Source organism: Mus pahari, unplaced genomic scaffold (assembly GCF_900095145.1).
Source record: "Mus pahari unplaced genomic scaffold, PAHARI_EIJ_v1.1 scaffold_9517_1, whole genome shotgun sequence".
Taxonomy (NCBI): domain Eukaryota; kingdom Metazoa; phylum Chordata; class Mammalia; order Rodentia; family Muridae; genus Mus; species Mus pahari.
The window spans coordinates 2,823-22,404 of NW_018393599.1; the positions used below are offsets into that span (position 1 = coordinate 2,823).

At 39.4% G+C, this 19,582-nt stretch overlaps 1 protein-coding gene across 2 annotated transcripts; it reads left to right on the top strand.

The window, feature by feature from the left end:
* The first annotated feature begins 1,388 nt into the window (after window positions 1–1,388).
* Window positions 1,389–14,623, top strand: LOC110315628 (UDP-glucuronosyltransferase 2B4-like). 2 transcript variants are annotated; one of them, XM_021189636.1, is made up of 6 exons: window positions 1,389–2,112; window positions 3,617–3,765; window positions 6,909–7,040; window positions 11,483–11,570; window positions 12,318–12,537; window positions 14,344–14,623. In XM_021189636.1, the coding sequence occupies exons 1-6, from the start codon at window positions 1,389–1,391 to the stop codon at window positions 14,621–14,623; spliced, it is 1,593 nt and encodes a 530-aa protein (XP_021045295.1). The 2 variants fall into 2 exon arrangements, with proteins under 2 accessions (XP_021045295.1, XP_021045296.1); XM_021189637.1 differs by having other exon boundaries at window positions 1,389–1,860.
* Window positions 14,624–19,582: the final 4,959 nt, after the last annotated feature.

The following is a 19,582-nucleotide window of genomic DNA, read 5'->3' on the forward strand; positions in this document are numbered from 1 at the left end:
ATAGACAAATCTTTGGAACCGAGCTAACATCAATAATTAGAAATGAGTGTGGTCTTTCTATGCTATATAATAGGATTTAACAGCGACATAAAACAAATACAGTTACCTATGATAACATGACAGTACTTTAAAACCTTTTAAACACCAAATCCAGTCACAAAGTAACACCCAGTTTATACCAGTTACGGGAAATGTTCAGAATTACAAAATATAAGTTTTACATGGCTTAGAGGTCAGTCTGTGTGTCCCAACAAACCAGGTCACACACAAATAGTCATCTACCTCAAATAGCATAGCAAAAGATCCGAATTAATTGTGAAATGCTGAAAAAGAAGACTTATAAAATGTGATCATTTCAGGAAGAGAGACCAAAAAAAAAAAAAAAAAAAAAAAAATTCACCCCTTCCCAACTCCATCTTTGGGATTCTGACAAGCCATATGCATAACTAAGCTTTCCAGGAATGGCATGGGACCTTGTCCACCATTAACTTAGCTTCCAGTCTCCAGAAATGTCAACCACCCCTAGCTTGTAAATGGGCCTCCTGGGTGTCCCCAGAGATCAAACAGTAGTTCTTCTCCGGGCAGACCATCAATAGAAAAATGCTGTCAATGGCCCAACAGCCAAGGAGGGAAACAGACTTGTCTGCTTATCTCTTCACTCCTGCCAGGCTGACTGGTTACAAGGAGGCAAATTAACAGTAGGGTACAACTGGATCCAATGGAAAGGTTAAAAAAACAGGCCTTCTATCTAGGATACAATCTGCTCCAAAAATAATTGCAGTGTGTATAATTCTGAGATTATACTATAGACCTCTTAGCTATATATTAAAATCATTAAATGGTATGGTAAATGACTGATGGTGTTAATGTTCATATTACAGAACAATGAACTATAATGCTTGAAAAATGTGACTCTAGAGTTATGGCTTAAATTCACGTTCTTTATCAAGGAGCTTACATTAGAAGGAAACAGTGAGCTAGAGCAAGAGCAGGAATCAGCCAGAATCAGAAGCTATAGCCAGCTAGAGAGAAACAGAGACAGAAACAGAAACAGAGAAAGACACAGAGGCAGAGAGACAGAGAGGGAGACAGGGAGGGAAGAAGACAGACAGGGGAAGAGGGAGGGAGGCAGACAGAAAGGGAAGAAGAGAGATCTTAATTTCCAGTATTGTTAAGTACAGGACACATCCAAGGTCACCAAGAATAATGGGTTATTGTCCATATTCACATCTGGTTTTGGTACTTGCCACCCAGAGGCTGTGACTATTCCATGCCCATTTGTTGAAAGGTACAAGTAATACTTTAATTAACTGAATATTAATTACTCTTTCTATTTCATCAAGACCTGAGAGATCACCCTTTGAGAGGAAGCAATGAAGTTAACCAAGATGCCTGTGAAAATGACAGTAGCCCTGCTCCTGATGCAGCTGAGCATCTTCATTAGATCTGGGGCTGGTGGGAAGGTGCTGGTGTGGCCAGTGGAGTTCAGCCATTGGCTCAACTTAAAGATAATCCTAAATGAGCTTGTGAAGAAGGGACATGAAGTGGTTGTACTGAGACCTTCAGTTTTCTTTTCTTATGAGATTGACAATGCATCTGCTATTGAGTTTGAGACATATCCTGCATCATATTCCAGGGCTGATATAGAGGATCTTTTCTTGGACTCCATCACTAAGACCATTTATGAGCTGCCAAAGCAGTCACTTTGGGGATACTTTTTAATGTTGCGAAACATTATTGTAACAAATTCAAAATATTCCGAGAGTCTCTGCAAAGATGTAGTTTTTAATGAAGAACTCATGACAAAGCTACAAAAGTCTAGTTTTGATGTCATCCTAGCAGATCCCTTCATGCCCTGTGGTGACCTGCTGGCCGAGATCCTCAAGATCCCCCTTGTGTACAGTCTTCGCTACTTTCCTGGCTCCATTTATGAGAAGTACAGTGGGAGCCTCCCACTGCCTCCTTCCTATGTGCCTGCTGCCATGTCACAACTGAGCGACAGGATGACTTTCATGGAGAGGCTGAGAAATGTCATCTATGTGCTGTGTTTTGACTTTTGGTTCCAAATATTTTATGAGAAGAACTGGAATCAGCTTTACAGCGAAGTAATAGGTAAGTGTCCTGTTCAGGTGTGATGGTTGCATTCTCAATTTACTGTCATTGAAGCTGACCTTGACAGAGCAGGATTGACAGCAGAGGATTTGTCTCTCCTAAATAAAATGGTGGTAACCCTGTGAAATTACCTGCCAAATTCAAAGCATTGGAGCAAAGCTTATGTCGCAATGTCAGTTGCAAAGCTTTATCTATGACTTGTATAAGACACATCTGAAAGAGGCACATGCCCACAAAACAAAGCTTCGAGAACTTCTCTAAGAAATTATTATACACAAGACATTTTCCCTCATGTTTTCCAACAGCAGTCTTACCTGGCAGGTGTCATCATCATCACCATCACCATCACCACCATCATTATTTTTATTGCCATTGCTATTATTGTCACAAGTATGCACATGAACACTAGAGTCATGCGTGGGAGGCTGGTGCTCTGTGTTGCATATGCGGAGTAAGATTGAACTTTGAAGAGTTTTATTTCCAGTTCTGTGTGGATTCTCAGGAAAATTCCCATGTTAAGCTTTGAATGGGGACTGAACTCGATTACTTAAGGTCACACGGTAAACACCTTTACCTTCTTATCCATTGTACAAGCCCCTAAAACAGTAGCTTTAAACAACCTCACAGTCTTCATGACTTTCATACTACACTGAGGACTATACATATTTCTAGCATATGTATAAACACATTAAGGACTTTTGGTATAAATAAATTTTCTCATTTATGGTTTAAAAGATCTTCCCCTTTAACCTACTAAATTTCTGCACAGCTGTGCATATTCTATCTCTTCTCCATACACAGAAAATATGTGAATTCAAACAGTGGGAGAATCTAATTTATTTATTGAAGTGGGTTGAAATTGTGTTTTGGATGGATACCTTTGAAATATAGACACGGTGGAGACTACCTGCAGTGTTTTCATAATGAGCACACATGTCTCTAACCACATTTTAAGGCATGTGTCCTTATTATCAATAAACAAATTTATATATACCAAATATTGCACATTCAGTCATGAATCAAGAGCAATATCAAAGAACTCAGGCATAATCAAACTTCTCTTTGTGGTCAACCAAGGTTACAATGTAAGACCCTGTCTCACTGAAATCCTGAAACGGAAAGCCCTTAAATGTTTGCACTGGGCTGGGGTGCACACAACTTCCGTCTCTGCAGTTGAGGTGAGGAGGAAGAAGATCTAGCATTCAGAGTCCACTGTGGCTACATTAGGGACTGAGGAACCACTCTAGGCTGTGTCCAACTGTCTCAAAACCAGACAGTGCCACAGTCTCAGTTCATTAATAGGAGCACACATCAGGGTTCCAGAGGCTACAGAGGACAAATTACATCTAGAGGTAAAGGGAAAGGTGTTTCCCTGAGTTAGTACTCCTAGATAATGACATTGGATTATATTTCCATGGCATATCTCGATATTTAGACAAAGGTGGTGTCTTCTCACAGTGACTCCTTCACCTGACAGTTGTCACAACTGTTTATTTCTCTTCAGGAAGACCCACGACACTCTTAGAGACAATGGCAAAGGCAGACATATGGCTCATTAGGACCTACTGGGATTTGGAATTTCCTCATCCTGTCTTACCAAATCTTGATTTTGTTGGCGGCCTCCACTGCAGACTTGCCAAGCCCCTGCCTAAGGTAAATATATTCTCATTTTCTTGCTTCTGGTGCCTTGCGTTTGCAACACGAGTGATTATATTTTATTTCTTCATAGTCCTTGTGTCACACTCAGAATGTCACATTAGGTAAAGACAACAGCCAGCAGAATGGCCTGAATCTGTTCCATCGCAAGAGTCTGCATGTCCTTTAAGGACCCTGTGGACTTCTAAGGACAGGGACAGGTAAGACTACTATGAGAACAGAGAAACTATCAGTGATTCCAGCAGCTCATACAGGAAGTGACAGGTCCACTCCATGGGTAAGCATACAGAGGGTATACAGGGAAACACAGTGTGCACAGGCTCATCCAGGAGCACCAACTGCTCTACCTTCAAGAGTAGCTATGAGCAAATAACAGGACTGTTTAAATGTTACAGTGAGGGAAGAACACTTTGAGTTGCAGTAAAAGAGGAGTCATAATATGGAGCAAGATAAGATGCATAGCTCCGCTCATTTTAGAAAGCTCTTTATCTCTCTGGTCTCTAAAACCTGCGTGTAATTAATGTCTGCAAATGAGTTCTGTAAGCACACAAGATGGCATTTCCATGCAGGAACAGGGGCATGTGGTATGATTTTTAACTAACATAACACTTCATGATGCAAGGGAAGTGAAACATTTTTCTACTCTAGTAAGAGAGGTCTCTGGAAAGCCCTCCTTTACTTCTACATTGACAGCAATATCATATTATGTTACACAAAAGATGACATGGTTTTTTCTAATCCAGTTGGCATGAGTATAGTTACAGAGAACTTGAAAATCAAAAGGATGACTCCTAAGTTCTTTGCAGGCCAGCAGTGTTTACAGGAGACTCCATCTTTACTGTAATGGGATGGCAATGCCAACAGCAGATGGAGGAGGGAGGTACAAAGTGAGGACATGAAGGGTGTGCAGAAGCTGACGTCAGTAGGGGAGAGGTGGCCCAACATGCCCAGTGCTGCTGAAAAGAAACAGAAAGAAGGGTGTGGGAGGGAAGCCAGAGGGTATTTAGGATTAATGAAGAGTGGATTGAGGTTACAGAAACGAGTTTTAAGCCCTAGTCAATAACTGTTGATTCTTTTTGTTCTTTTGGTGGGAATTGTTGTTACTCAGAACCAAATGCTTCGTATTATTAGATATTCAAATACTTCTGTGCAGTTCAAACAATACATATTTGATGAAGTATATCAACCATGCACAAAAAGATGCCCATTTTTAAATTGACTGTGAATTTAACAATAGCTTAAAGAGAAATATGGAGTGTTCTCAAACTAAAGAACTGGTATTTCTTCAATGGGTGGAATGTATTGTTTACCTTGATTTGATCATCCTTCATGACAATAATAACAAATTTCATGAATTTATTAGGTGTCTGAGAGAATGAAATTCTTTTTTTTAATGATTTATTTATTTTCTGTATATGAGTACACCAATACACTCTTCAGACACACCAAAAGAGGGTATCAGACCCCATTGCAGATGGTTGTGAGCCACCATGTGGTTGCTGGGAATTGAACTCAGCACCTCTGGAAGAGCAGTCAGTGCTCTTCAACCACTGAGCCATCTCTCCAGCCCCGAGAATGAAATCCTTTTAAAAATTAGAATTAATTTCAAGGTCCATGAATTCCATTCCTGATTATGCATGTAGAGGAACTGAATGAAGGTGCTTAATGGCACAGTAATTTAAGGATGATCAGAGCATCATTCTTCCTCAAGGGAGAGGGGTGGATTGCATGAGAATGGTCCCAATAGGCCCAGATTTGAATGCTTGGTTCCCAGCTGGTGAACTACTTAAGAAGGATTAGGAGATATGGCTTTGTTGGAGATAATGTGTCACAAGAGATGGACTTTGAGGTTTCAAAAGCCTAAGCCATGCCTGGTCTCTTTCTCTCTATCTGCAACATATGAATTAGGTTGAGATCTGGGCTTTTGTTCCAGTGACATGCCTGCCTTCCTGCCTGTGTGCCATGGTACTAAGCAACAATACATTAGTAGATTAAACCTCTAAAATTGTGAGCGCTTGCTCCAATTAAATACTTCATTTATAGGTTATGTCAGTTATGCTCTTCTCTGACCCGGTGCTAAATGAGTAAATAAGAGAGAGGGAAGCAAAATAACTATCACTAGAAATGTTAATAAATAAATATATAACTGTATATGCGTGTATATGTATATATTTAAATATTTACATATTCCTCTATGTACATATACATATATTTACATATAGCCCTTTAAATAAGTGCAAATATACATATGTATGTGTGTATATATATAGATACATATATATAGATACATATATATATATATATATATACACACACACATGTAGTTTATGTATGTATATGTGTGTGTACAGTACAAAGAAATATCCAAACCTTTAAAACCTAGGGTCTATAGACACATGGCATGACCTTAATAAGAGTACACTAAATAAACTGAGCTAGCAAACAAAAAAAGAAAGAAAATAAGAATATCTTATGTAAACAATGTATACTAGGTGAAATTATAGAAATAAAAAGCAGAGCTGGGCACTGGTGGCACATGCCTTTATTCCGGGACTTGCGAGTAGAGGCAGGCAGATTTCTGAGTTTAAGGACAGGCTGGTCTGCAGAGTGAGTTCAAGGACAGACAGGGCTACATAGAGAAAACCTGTCTCAAAGGAAAGAAAAGAAAAGAAAGAAAAGAAAAGAAAAGAAAAGAAAAGAAAAGAAAAGAAAAGAAAAGAAAAGAAAGGAAAAGAGGAAGGAAGGAGGGAAGGAAGGAAAGAAAGAAGAAAGGAAGAAAGAAAGTAAAAGAAAGAAAGTAAAAGAAGGACAGACAGACAGACAGAAAGAAAGAAAGGAAGGAAGGAAGAGAAAAACCAGATGTTTGGTAGCCAAAGTAACAAGGAGGGAGAAAACAACTTTGGATTTAGTTTCTAAAACTCTTATCTTTCAAGATGAAAATAACCCAAGGCAATTTGTATGACTTTGAGAACTGTGACCTGTGTACAATTGGTTACAAGTGTGCATCTTGTACATGGATGTGACACTCTCCTGATCATTTCGGAAAGTCCGTGGTATGTTTCTTTTGATGTAGGGGTCTGTTTCTATGCAGGATGTTTGGTGCTGCTGCTCTTTGTAATGGTGTGATATTTCATTAACAGGACATAGAAGACTTCGTCCAGTCATCTGGAGAACATGGTGTTGTGGTGTTTTCCCTGGGGTCCATGGTCAGTAGCCTAACTGAAGAAAGGGCCAATGTGATTGCAGCAGGCCTTGCCCAGATTCCACAGAAGGTGAGTTACAGTGTATTAGTGATACATGCTCACTAAGAGGGTCATATGCTCTTCTCATTCTGATTGCAGATGCCTCCTGTGGGAAACTGAAGTTGTCCTGATGATACCAAGACACATTTCCAATACATATGTACACACAGAAATACACACACACAGGTTGCATGCAATGTTAAAAACACACTGGCTCCTTTCCTGGGGGACCACAGCCAGTGCTCTAGGATTAGCACTACCAAAGACTAGCTAGCTCCTTTCCCAGGAGCTGTGATCTAATGTTTACCCTTAGCTCAGAACAGCTGTTGCCAGCTCCACTCCCAGGAAAGTCTGTTCCTCCTGGATAGTTTCGCCAAGCTACCAGCTATGGCCCCAACTGCTCCCCTTCTCCTACCCTCCTTAACTCCACAGAAGAAAAGCATTAGACAGATTTACTAATTTAAAACTTGCCAGATAACACAAATGTTGGGCAAAGAATCTCCAGCCCTAGGAAGTTCCAGCCACACCCAAGATCTTACATGGCTGTTGCGTGCCTCCCTTTCCAAAGCCTGGCTGAAAGCACATCCTCCTACCCTGATTCCCCTCTCTTCCTCCTGGGACCCAGATGTCCCACCTTTCCCTTCACCCAGCAATTGACTACCACCTTCATTGTTGACCAACTCAAGAACCAAGTACAGAACCATATTTTAGTATCAGCTCTTCCCCCTACACCTCACATATACAGTATGAGGTACAAATAACATCAGGTCCATCAAAATTATTGGACAAAGTACTCTACCATATTTCCTAACTGAAAGAATTATGATTCTATCCCTGGATTAGGTTTAGAATTTTAGCTGTAACATCACTTGAAAACCATGTCACCTACTTTATAAACTTCCCTCTATGTTAAGCAACTTGAGTTTCATTGTGAGACTAAAACTACTCTTCATCCCCATCAGAAATCTGAAAATGACTAAATATTACCTGAAATGATAGAAAGCACAATATATCTTCCAACACAGATGGTCCCCCATTTTTCAGAAACTAAGAGAATCCGACTTCGGCCTTCTGGCCAAAGATCATCTATCTGTCAGACTTATAATGTAAAATTACTTTAAGGGCCACTGACACTATCTCGACAAAGCCAGTAGTCAACTATTTTATAAAATGTGTCCTTCTCTGGGCAGTATTGTCTGTAGAGGAAATGGGCAATTTGTGTCCAGTACCTTCTTTGCCACAAAAGCAACTTGCCTGAAGATGAAGATGCTCAAATCTCCTTTAAAACAAGAAGGGGGTGCTGTCTAGAGCAGGCATGTTTAATTGTCAAATCACTAAATAACATGAAATGTCATATTTTATCGATTTCTGATGTTTTGGAAGACTACTTACATATATACGCTAATCTGAACTGCTAAACCTTGACTATTTTCAGCTATTTCTAGTTGAAAAGTATTGAAAATACCTTTTTGCAAATAATCAGAAATCTAACATTACCATGAATTAGCTATCTTGTCCTTAATAAATATTGTTGAACCATCTGAAAACAGTCTATAGTAGTAGTCATAAAGGACTGGGTCTAAACTTTTTATTCTTGAAAGAGTTGTATAGGCACACTGCCTTATAAGAGTAACAATATTAAACAATTTCTTCAACTTTGTGTCCATTATATATATTTCTACCAATTAAGATAATGGGTACAAAATCAATGCATATTTCTTCCCTGTTCAAAATTATGACCATTCCCAAATTCTCTAGAATCACAAACTTCAGAATAATCATTTTCAGATGCTGGACCACTCTCCATAACTTCTCTGGCTGAACAGGAAAGATAAAAGATTTTCAAAGGGGTCATGAAGGGTAGGGAAATTCAGGGATTGAGTTAGGCCTTGAGAAAGCCAAGTCAACAACTGTTTTCCCATCATTGATGCCTCCAAGGCTCAGGAATTGACTGAACTTTTGAATGGATCTGTCTGAAAGGTTGAATTAGGCAAGACAACCTGGAATCCTTGACCCAGGGAGTCCATACAGGTCAGTTTATCATCTTAGAGGGTAAATCTCATCAAAGGTGTACATTCTGTAATATACAAATCTCAAAACGATTTTAAGTACCAACAAAATATCTGGATGGATTACGTAGAGAGCACAGACTAGTTGAGGATGAAATTTTGTACCTTTTTTGAGCATGTGAAAGACAGCTGTCTTCTAGGAAACAATTTTCATAATAACCACATATAAGTCTTTATTTATGTCCTGTGAAGGATGGCACAAAGAATCTTTATTTGTCTTGCTTGAATTTCTTGAATTCTTCTAGTTCCTTAGGAAGTCTCCCTCTGTCATGTCTGATCCATCTAACTCTGGAAGGGGTCCAGGGCCTCTTCTCCTTTTCTATGAACTCAAATGTAGAGCCAATCTCCCAAAATAGCATGTTGTTGAGCCAATAACCAGAAAACCTTTTAGCTTGGCCTCTCTCCCAGAGGAATAGTAATAAAACCACAAAACTCATGATCACACCCATTTTGATAATTAAAATAATTTAAAATGACGGTCCTCCCTGTTGGGTCCTGGGAACCTCTTTCTTTGGTCTTTGACATCTGGGACTTTATGGTGGCTATCCTCATTTTGCCTTCCCCCAGTGCTATATAACATTCAAATTCCTAGCACATTAAACTTTTGTACAACAAAGGGGAGATAGAACCTGTAGAGACCATATCCAGAGGTTAGGCATGCCCCCACCACTACAGACACAGCTTGAGGGATGGGTCCAATCACCTACCTCGAAAATATTAACGCAGAATTTCTTCTGTCAAAAGGAAATGCAGGGGCAAAGAGTGGAGCAGAGACTGAAGGAAAGGCCATCCAGTGACTGCCCCACCTAGGGATCGATCCATCCCATCTGCAGACACCAAACCCAGACATATTGCTGATACAAGAAGTGCTTGTTGACAGGAGCCTGGTATAGTTGTCCCCTGAGAGGCTCTGCCAGAATCTGACACATACAGATGCAGATGCTTGCAGCCAACCATCAGACTGAGCACAGGGACCCCATTGGAGAAGTTAGGGCAAAGACTGAAGGAGTGGAAGGGGTTTGCATCCCCATAGGAAGAACACAAATATCAAACATCTAGACCCCCCCCCCACAAAGCTCCCACAGAATAAACCACCAACCAAAGAGTACACATGGGAAGACCCATGGTTCCTCGTGAATATGTAGCAGTGGATGGCTTTATCGGGCTTCACTGCGATGGTAGCTGCTTGGTCCTGTGGGAGCTCCATGACAAAGGCTAGCAAAATGCTAAGGTGCTGAGGCAGGAGTGGATGAGCAGGTAGGTGAGTTCACTCATAGAGTCAGGGAGAGGAGTTAGGGCTTAGGGGGGGGGTCATGGAAGGGAAACTTGGAAGGGGGCTATCATTTGAAATGTGAGTAAATAAAATAACCAATATAAAATGAAAAAATAATTTAAAACAAACGAAGTAAACTAAACAAATATTGTGTGAGCCTATGTTTATTCATTTTAGGAAATTTAACTCAGGATTCTCATGGAGCCTACTTTCAAGGAAATTGTGTTATTTTGTAAGACTTAGATGAATCTCCCTAAAGCATTACCATGTTTATCACATAATCTTATTCTTAGCTTTTGTTCCTAATCTATCATATCAGGAAATTTAACCCAGAATTTCTGTGGAGCCCACACTTGAAGAAACAGAGTTCTCTTGCAGGACTTCTTCTGAACCCCCCCCCCCGCCCGAAATCATTTTTATATTGTATCTAGCCTGTATCTGCCACTGGAAGCAGCAGCCTTTCTTTCTGCCTTCCTCCAGTTCAAAGCAGCAGACTCCTTCCATAAGCTGAGGCGCCTGAGTTTTTTGTTTAAGGTTCCCCAGCTTGAGCCAATACATAACTCCTCCTCTCACAGAGAAACTGCCTTTCCCATTCTTCCTACACACACACACACAAACACACACACAAAAACTCACTAACTTGTACGTAAATAAAAGTAATTCCTTATGATAAAATGGAATTTGTACTATGGTAATTTGCTTGTTATTCTTTTATTTTATATTATTATTATCATTATCATCATTATTATTATTATTGAAGATGCCGGTTTATTTTTCTCAGTAAACCAGAGAGAGAAAGGATGTGGATTTTGAGGGGAGAGGAGGGGGGCAAGGTCGAGAAAGGGGTTTGGAGAGGCCAAACCATAACCAGAATCTATTACATTAAAATTGTCTTTTTAAAGAGGCAAAATAGGAAAGAGTAAATATGTAAATTTCAAAAATGGGTGAAGTCCTGCAGAAGTGTGAAGCATATATGCATCCTTGCTGAACAGTTCCTCATGGTTACCATCAGTCATCCTCAGGCCTGGCTCCTGCACAAGAGGCTTTTCTCTCCACTGTGTCTTGATCTCTTCTGAATGAGTAACTTGACATTTGCCCAAAGGAATAAGAGGCTAGCTTCACCTTAACAGGTTCTGTGGAGATTTGAAGGCAAGAAGCCAGAAACCTTGGGCTCCAACACTCGTCTGTACAAATGGATCCCCCAGAATGACCTTCTAGGTAAGCATCAGGTCACAACTGCAACATGAGAAGTGGCCTGTCAGGAAGGTAAAAGACAGCACCAATACATTTATAACAAATGTAATATAGTCTTCTCAAAAATCAATAAAGCGTTGAATGACTATTCTGTTAACTTTCAAGTTGTTGAGAAACCATTTTGATTTTTTTTCTGGAATTATCTTTCAGGTATATTAAAGTCACTTCTTCATGTATACTCTACCTCCTATTTCTATAACTTTACATCTGCCCTTTTCCCTACTGTAGGGTAATTTTAAATGCCAAGGAGATTGGATTTTTTTCCATAATTGAATCTTCATTTATTATGCTCCCCCAAAAGCACACAGAAAGAGATGTTGCCTCATGTGACAAAATGTGCTCACTCTCATTCCTTTACCATGAGCACACAAACCCTACTGCTTGACCCAAGCCATCTGGGCAGTGACTTCACTGTTTATTTAGGTTAGCATAGTCTCCTGAACCACAGCCTGAGCTTGCACCCCAGGTTTTCTCCACTTGGGGGAGCTCTGCCTGGTTTTATCCATTGCAAGAAAAAAAAAATCCCACTTTCACTCTCCTCCCTTATCTTTGTGGACTTCACTTGAAGCTCTCCGAACTTGCCTTAAATTCTCACAAAAACAGTAATTTTATCTAGAGAATATTTTACCAAGTCCGGCCTTTATCCTCTGCCTCTTGTTTTATTTCTCAGACCTACAGTTAATGCTTTCCCTTCGTTCCCACACCTACTAGGTCATCCCAAAACCAGAGCTTTCATAACTCATGGTGGCAGCAATGGCATCTATGAGGCGATCTACCACGGGATACCTGTTGTTGGCATTCCTTTGTTTGGAGACCAATTTGACAACATTGTTCGCTTGAAGACCAAAGGAGCAGCTGTTAGACTGGACTTTCTCACAATGTCCAGTACAGATTTGCATACTGCACTGAAGACAGTCACAAATGACCCTTCGTGAGTATAGTGATTTTGTGAAATTATTAGTAATCAAGAGAGGTTCTCTCAAAGATAATAATACCTTTCCTCTAATCTTTAGTCTGATGGTGAAAAAAAAAAAAAAACAGTGAGACTAAATGTAAAACTTATTGAACCATTCTGGAAAGAGCTTAAAATGTCAATTAAGACTGCAAACTAAATACATGACTTAATGAAGGAGAAGTTAGTTTAGTATAATTTGATGCTGGGAGTTTTCTTCTCTTGCTAAATGGAAGGACACAATTTCCACAAATAGGTTCAAATCAAGAAACAGGATAATGAAACAAAAACATATATAAAATATTTCAGCTGAATGACCAAAATTTTTAAAACTCTTGTTTCTTTAAACAATCCTCACTTATTGCCCAAAGTAGAATTGTATATATCCACATATAGATAAGTTACATTATTGTCAAATATGAATTCTTACAATTTCTAGCTCTTTGAATGTTTATAATGTCATTTTTATCAATGCTGATAAAAGAGTCCTCTAATGACAATAAACTATGTAACTTGAAACTCAGTCACTCACTTTCTATACAGAACTATCCTGCCGTCCAGTTGCAGGTTGCATAGGTTAGCTGACCTCTCTGCCCCCATCACTCTCTTCCCAGATACCAGTTACTGGTGGTCTGGCCCAGGACTTGTATAAAATCACTTGGTAGTTTCCACACAGTGGTGAGAAGATGCAGTGCTTTCCTTTAAGGAAAAGTTTATGTGATGTAGTATAAATCCCTGAGGTTGTAAAGAAAGGATTTCATTCTTTATCATGGTTGAATAAATAAATATTCAATGATGTTTTCATACTACATTTCCCTCATCTGTCATCCACCAATGGGCAATTCCTCTACCTATCAGTCAGTTCTGGGTCAGTTCTTCTACATATCATGACCAGCGCTTCATAAACCATGGACACTAAGATATCTTTTCATATGTTGTTACTCTTCCTTTAAATAGATTCTTACTGTAAGGAACACTCTAGGGTAATTGTGTTTTCAATATGTTCAGTAAATCTATGTTATTTTTGTAGTAGCCATATTAAATTTCACTAAAGTATTTGCTTATGTAAATAATAAAACCAACCCTTGATCATGGATCATACTGACGTCCTGACATCAATCTGGGTTTACATTCTTAAATCAGACAACCGATGCTCAAAGATTTTTCTCTAACCTCTACACATACTACATGGGACATGCTATCCCACCCTCACGAAGAGTCACAAGCAGATATAATTTGAAAAAACAGAAAAGAAAAAGGGAGATGATGAATTCCAATTCCTCTGCTCCCTTGTCATTACTGTACTTGTGTCTCTGTAAGAACTATGTGCTGAATTCAGGCCTTTGAGAATTCTAGGCAAATTATCAAATAGCTGCATCTGACGCTTATGCCATCTTTTGAAGAAAAAAAAAGTCCATTTCTCTTCAGTTACCATTTTTTAAGCATTGATAATGGTTTATTTATATTTCAAAGAAGTTTAACACCTCTTCTTCTCAAGGGCATCAACATAATCATCTTCAAATAACACTGAACCACCTCACTTGCAGTGCTTGAAATACCTTACAAACATTTTCTATCCTGGAAAGAGTTATTCCTCATTTCCCATTTGGAAAATAAGCCCAGAAAAAGCCACCCTACATGCAAACTTTCAAGCAAATGCCAATCAAATCTACACTGCACCTACTGCTCTACAACTGAGTTTATAGATTCTCATGATACTTTCCCTGAAACTATGGGCTGTAGGCACTAAGAAATTAATTGGTTTTTTAATGTTAATGTCTTTAGCTATAAGGAGAATGCCATGCGGTTATCAAGAATTCACCATGATCAGCCAGTGAAGCCCCTGGACAGAGCAGTCTTCTGGATTGAGTTTGTCATGCGTCACAAAGGAGCCAAGCACCTTCGTGTGGCAGCCCATGACCTCAGCTGGGTCCAATACCACTCTCTGGATGTGATTGGGTTCCTGCTGGCCTGTGTGCTGACTGTATTGTTCATCCTCACAAAGTGTTGTCTCTTTTGTTACCAGAAGTTGACTAAAGCTGGAAGGAAGAAGAAAAGGGAGTAGCTGAACTGGGGAAGACTGACACATGGACCTTTCCAGTGCATCACAGTAAGGGAGGCAATGATGGTTGGGTCCTTCATCTAAGCTAGGTTTTCAATAATTATGTATCAATAAAAAGATAGTTTTCTTTTTCTCCCAGAGATTTAATAAGTCTCCTGGAATTAGCATTTCAGCGAAAGATATAATTGAAAGGGAAAAAAAAAAAACCTAAAGTTAACACAGTCAACACACGCACACCTAAAAATTTTACAAATTCATTTCTGCAACATAAAAGTTATACAAAGAATGTTATGGCTGAAGGGTTGGCTCCATGGACTAACCATTTGTCAGGCAAGACGTGCTCTTTGATTTTGGATGCCAGGAACTCATATGAAAGCCATATCCGGGGGGAAGGGTACAGGGGACTTTGGGAATAGCATTTGAAATGTAAATGAAGTAAATATCTAATAAAAATTGAAAGAAATATAAACAAATAAATTAATATTTTACAAACAACTTCTACACAAAAATTGCTTTACATTGGAAATGATTTTGTGTATTCATGTTCAAATACATATACTCAATTGTAACAACATACACAAAATGCACTATGAAAGCTGGATATTTTTATTATCCCTCCATGTGTAAGTGGATACAAGCAGTGCCGCATTCTGTCATCATTTCCTTCTGTTATCTTGCCTTCTACACACCTATAGGTGAAGATGACTAAATCTCTGGTTTGAGGAGAGCTTTCTTATTTTTCTTGACCCACATTTCTCCTTTAGAAAAACTAATTGATCAGTTTTTTAAAATCTATTTCCCAGCTCCTCTTTCTTTTTTTTTAAATTTTATTTTCTTTATTTACATTTCAAATGCTATCCCGAAAGTTCCCTATACCCCCCCCCTGCCCCTGCTCCCCTACCCACCCACTCCCACTACTTGGCCCAGGCCTTGCCTTGTGCTGGGTCATATAAAGTTTGCAAGACCAAGGGGCCTCTCTCCCAATGATGGCTGATTAGGCCATCTTCTGCTACATATGCAGCTAGAGACACAAGCTCAGGGGGTACTGGCTAGTTCATATTGTTGTTCCACCTACAGGGTTGCAGCCCCCTTCAGGTCCTTGGGTACTTTCTCTAGCTCCTCCATTGGGGACCCTGTGTTCCATCCAATAGCTGGCTGTGCCAGCTCCTATTTCTAGTCATTACTGCCCAATCCACATTCATATGCATTCTTGGCTTCCCTTTTTCTATCTAACCATAAGCCTTTGATCCTGTGATCTATTTACTTCCATCTCTGGGGACCCAAAGGGAAGAGAAGAAATCATCAAAAATAAATTTTATTAAATGAAAGCCATATCCAGTAGCATCTGGTACTGCAGTATAAGAAAACCAAGAGATGTGAAACAGAGCCAGGACAATTATCTGAAGCTCTCATGTCAACCAGCCTGTTTTTCAGCAAGAAATATCATGCCTCAGAATGTGGAAGGAAAACATCACACTGGAGGGGGTGGTCTGACATATGTGTGCCATGGCATAGGTGTGCCCACTCACAAATTAATAAGCATGAGCATGTAAATATACACATATACACTGGATTTAAATACACACACACACACACACACACACACACGCACACACACACACACAAAATATTTCCAGTGACTAACAGATTGTTTGTAGATACGAGGTCACTAAAAAGCACACTCATATCTATATGGCTTTGCAAGTACTGAGCAAGATTTAACTTTATTTATTGCAATCTTTACAAGATGAATTTCTATGTTGAAGTGTTCAGGATTGGAGCTATGTGAAACCCCTAGTCTACATTTGTTCTTAAGAGACCAATACTGTTGCAGGGTCACATGTTGTACACTGAGCCTCTGAATGACCTCTTCCATAAAGGACCTACCAAGATTGTACTTGGAGATGGAGATATAGCTCCACATTTAATAACTCTAGTTCCTCCTCTAGAGAACCCACATTCTATTCCCACCCCCTGGTGATGACTCAGGACTACCTGTGACTCCAAGTGTCTTCGGATCTGCCACCCTCTTCTGGACTCTGTTGGTGCTGCATTCACTTGATGTAGAGACTCAGGCAAAAGCAGCCCATATACACATGAAAGAAAATTAAGGATTAAAAAAAATTTTGGATTCCGTTAAATGAGTTCTGTTTCCTTTCAAACCTTTACAAAGAATAATGAGATTCCTTCCTTCTTATAGTTAGCTGTTGCAAACAGATCTAAGATTTCAATTTGTTTTGATAATACAGAACAAAGACTGTCAGTAAGTAGTTCTTGCACAATTGCAAGGTGTCCGTGTGTGCAGTGTGTGTTCCTTTTACAAAACAATGTAATTTTTCTGTGCTCTTTATGTCTATGCTATGGCTTTAATATTTCTATAAGATGTGTTTATATAATAATTAGAACTTGTAAAATGGCTGAGTGTTTGAGAGCAATTTCTCCTCCAGAACGAGGACTGAGATCAAGCTTCCATTATAATTCTAGAAACCAAGCATGCTTTTGAATGACTACACCATAAGTTCCGGGGTGAGCAAGGTAAAAACAGGTTGTACACTGGCTTCTAAATGACCTCTTCCTCAAAGGACCTACCAAGATGGGACTTGTGGCTGGGGAAGTAACTCAGAAGTTGCTAACTTCCTCCTCTCCTAGACAACCAATATTCCATTCCGACCCCCATATGGTGTTGACTCAGGACCTGCAGTAATTCAAGTGTTACTGTGGTATCTTATACCTTCATCTGACCTCTGTTGGCACTGCACTCATTTGGTGCAGAGACACAAGAAAAAGAAGCCCACATACACATAAAATAAAACTAAGAATTAAAGACAAGATTTGGTTTCATGAAGTGAATTCTATTTCCATTCAACCCTTTACAAGCAATAATGAGATTCCCTCCTTTTCATAATCAGCCTTTGGGAACAGATATAAGATTTCAATTTATGTTTTGATAACGAAGAATAAAGACTGCAAATAAGTCATTCTCACAATTGCAGGATTGTGTATGTGTGTGGTGTGTGTGTGTGTTTCTCTTTTTTTCCAATTTTTATTAGGTATTTACTTCATTTACATTTCAAATGCTATCCCCAAAGTCCCCTATACCCTCCCTACCCTCTGCTCCCCTACCCACCCACTCCCACTTCTTGGCCCTGGTGTTCCCCTGTACTGGGGTATATAAAGTTTGCAAGACCAAGGGGTCTCTCTTCCCAATGATGGCTGACTAGGCCATCTTCTGCTACATATGCAGGTAGAGACATGAGCTCTAGGGTCTGCAACCCTATAGATGTGTTTCTTTTTACAAAATAAAATATACTTTACCTATACTCTTTATATTTATGCTGTGACTTTAATATTTCATTAGAAGATGTTTTGAAATTATAATTATGGCTGGCAAGATGCCCTACTGATTAAGAGTGCTTGCTCTGCGAGAATGAGAACTGGGAAAAAAATTACATCATAAGTGTAGAAACGAAGCATGATTAGAAATGACCTCACCATAAGTCCTTGGGGGGAGAGGTAAGAAAGATGGAGCAATAATCTAGGCTTTATGTAGCCTAAGAGACGTGGCAAAGTTCAGGTTCAGTGATATGTCCTTTCTCAAGTGAATATGATAGAGTATGAAAAAACAGGTAGGACACTGGGCACCCTCTGTCTTCTGCATTACTCAGGGGCATTACTACACACTCACACATACAAAACAGACTCTCAAAGTCATATATGAAACATACTAGGCATAACATATATAGAACCACATACACAAAGAGAATAGGAGAGATATATTGTCATTAATCCATGATCCATAATTACTTATCATTATCAAATGTCTGTAGCTATATAATAATTACATGTATAATTTAATTAATACTTATTATATTATATAGTATATATAATTATAAAAACTATTGTGTAAAACAGGATAGACAACACATTTGGCTTGAATCCAGGTAGACTACCTAGGCCAGCCCTGATACATTAAGAAGATCTCAGTATATTCTCAGACCTGATCCTCCTATTTCCTAACAACTCTTCCTGTACCATTTCTACCCTGTACAGACTCACTGCCATTCTTAGCCAAAACCAGGATAACCACTATTTCTTCCTCTGTTGCCCTTTATAGAACCTATCTCCCAATCATGATTCAGAGAAATTAATCATCAGTTCCTTTCCCCTTCTGTCACACACATCATGGAATTGCCCTGTCTACCTGCCTTGAGAGGCATCCTTCATAGGTTTATATGTCAGAGTCCAGGACTCCTGGGTTACTGTACCTTCCAGTTCCTGAGAAACTAAAGCCCTCACTCAGACAGTGAAGAATTCAGGCCTCCTTGTATTTCTCTGTATTTCTTAGAAGTCCATGAAGCATATAAACTGGACAGGATACATTTGTCCTTTGACATTAATCTTATGTATCCTGTATAACTGCAAATGTCATTGTGTCCTGACAACTGCTATTGTACTTAACCTAGTAGTCAACATTATATACTATTTCTGATAAACGTATAAAAAGTCTGAGTGTTCAAATTTCTCTCAGCCAAACTCTTCCTGAGACGCTTCCACTCATCTGGTTAAGATTTATTTCTCGCCTGGCAGTGGTGGCGCACGCCTTTAATCCTAGAACTTGGGAGGCAGAGGCAGGCAGAGTTCTGGTCTACAGAGTGAGTTCCAGGACAGCCAGGGCTACACAGAGAAACCCTGTCTCGAAAAACCAAAAATGAAAGAAAAAAAAAAGAAAAAAAGATTTTTTTTTTCTCATCAGCCATATCAGGTAACTCTGGCCTGGTAAGTAAGAGCAGGGGCTTGCAATGCATCGTACTTACTGCATCTCCGAAGCTTAGAATAAGGAGCAAAATCCTCATGAAAGGATACAGGTACAGAGACAAAATTTAGAGCTAAGATGAAAGGATGGACTATCCAGAGACTACCCCATCCGGGAATCCATCCCATCATCAGCCACCAAACCCAGAT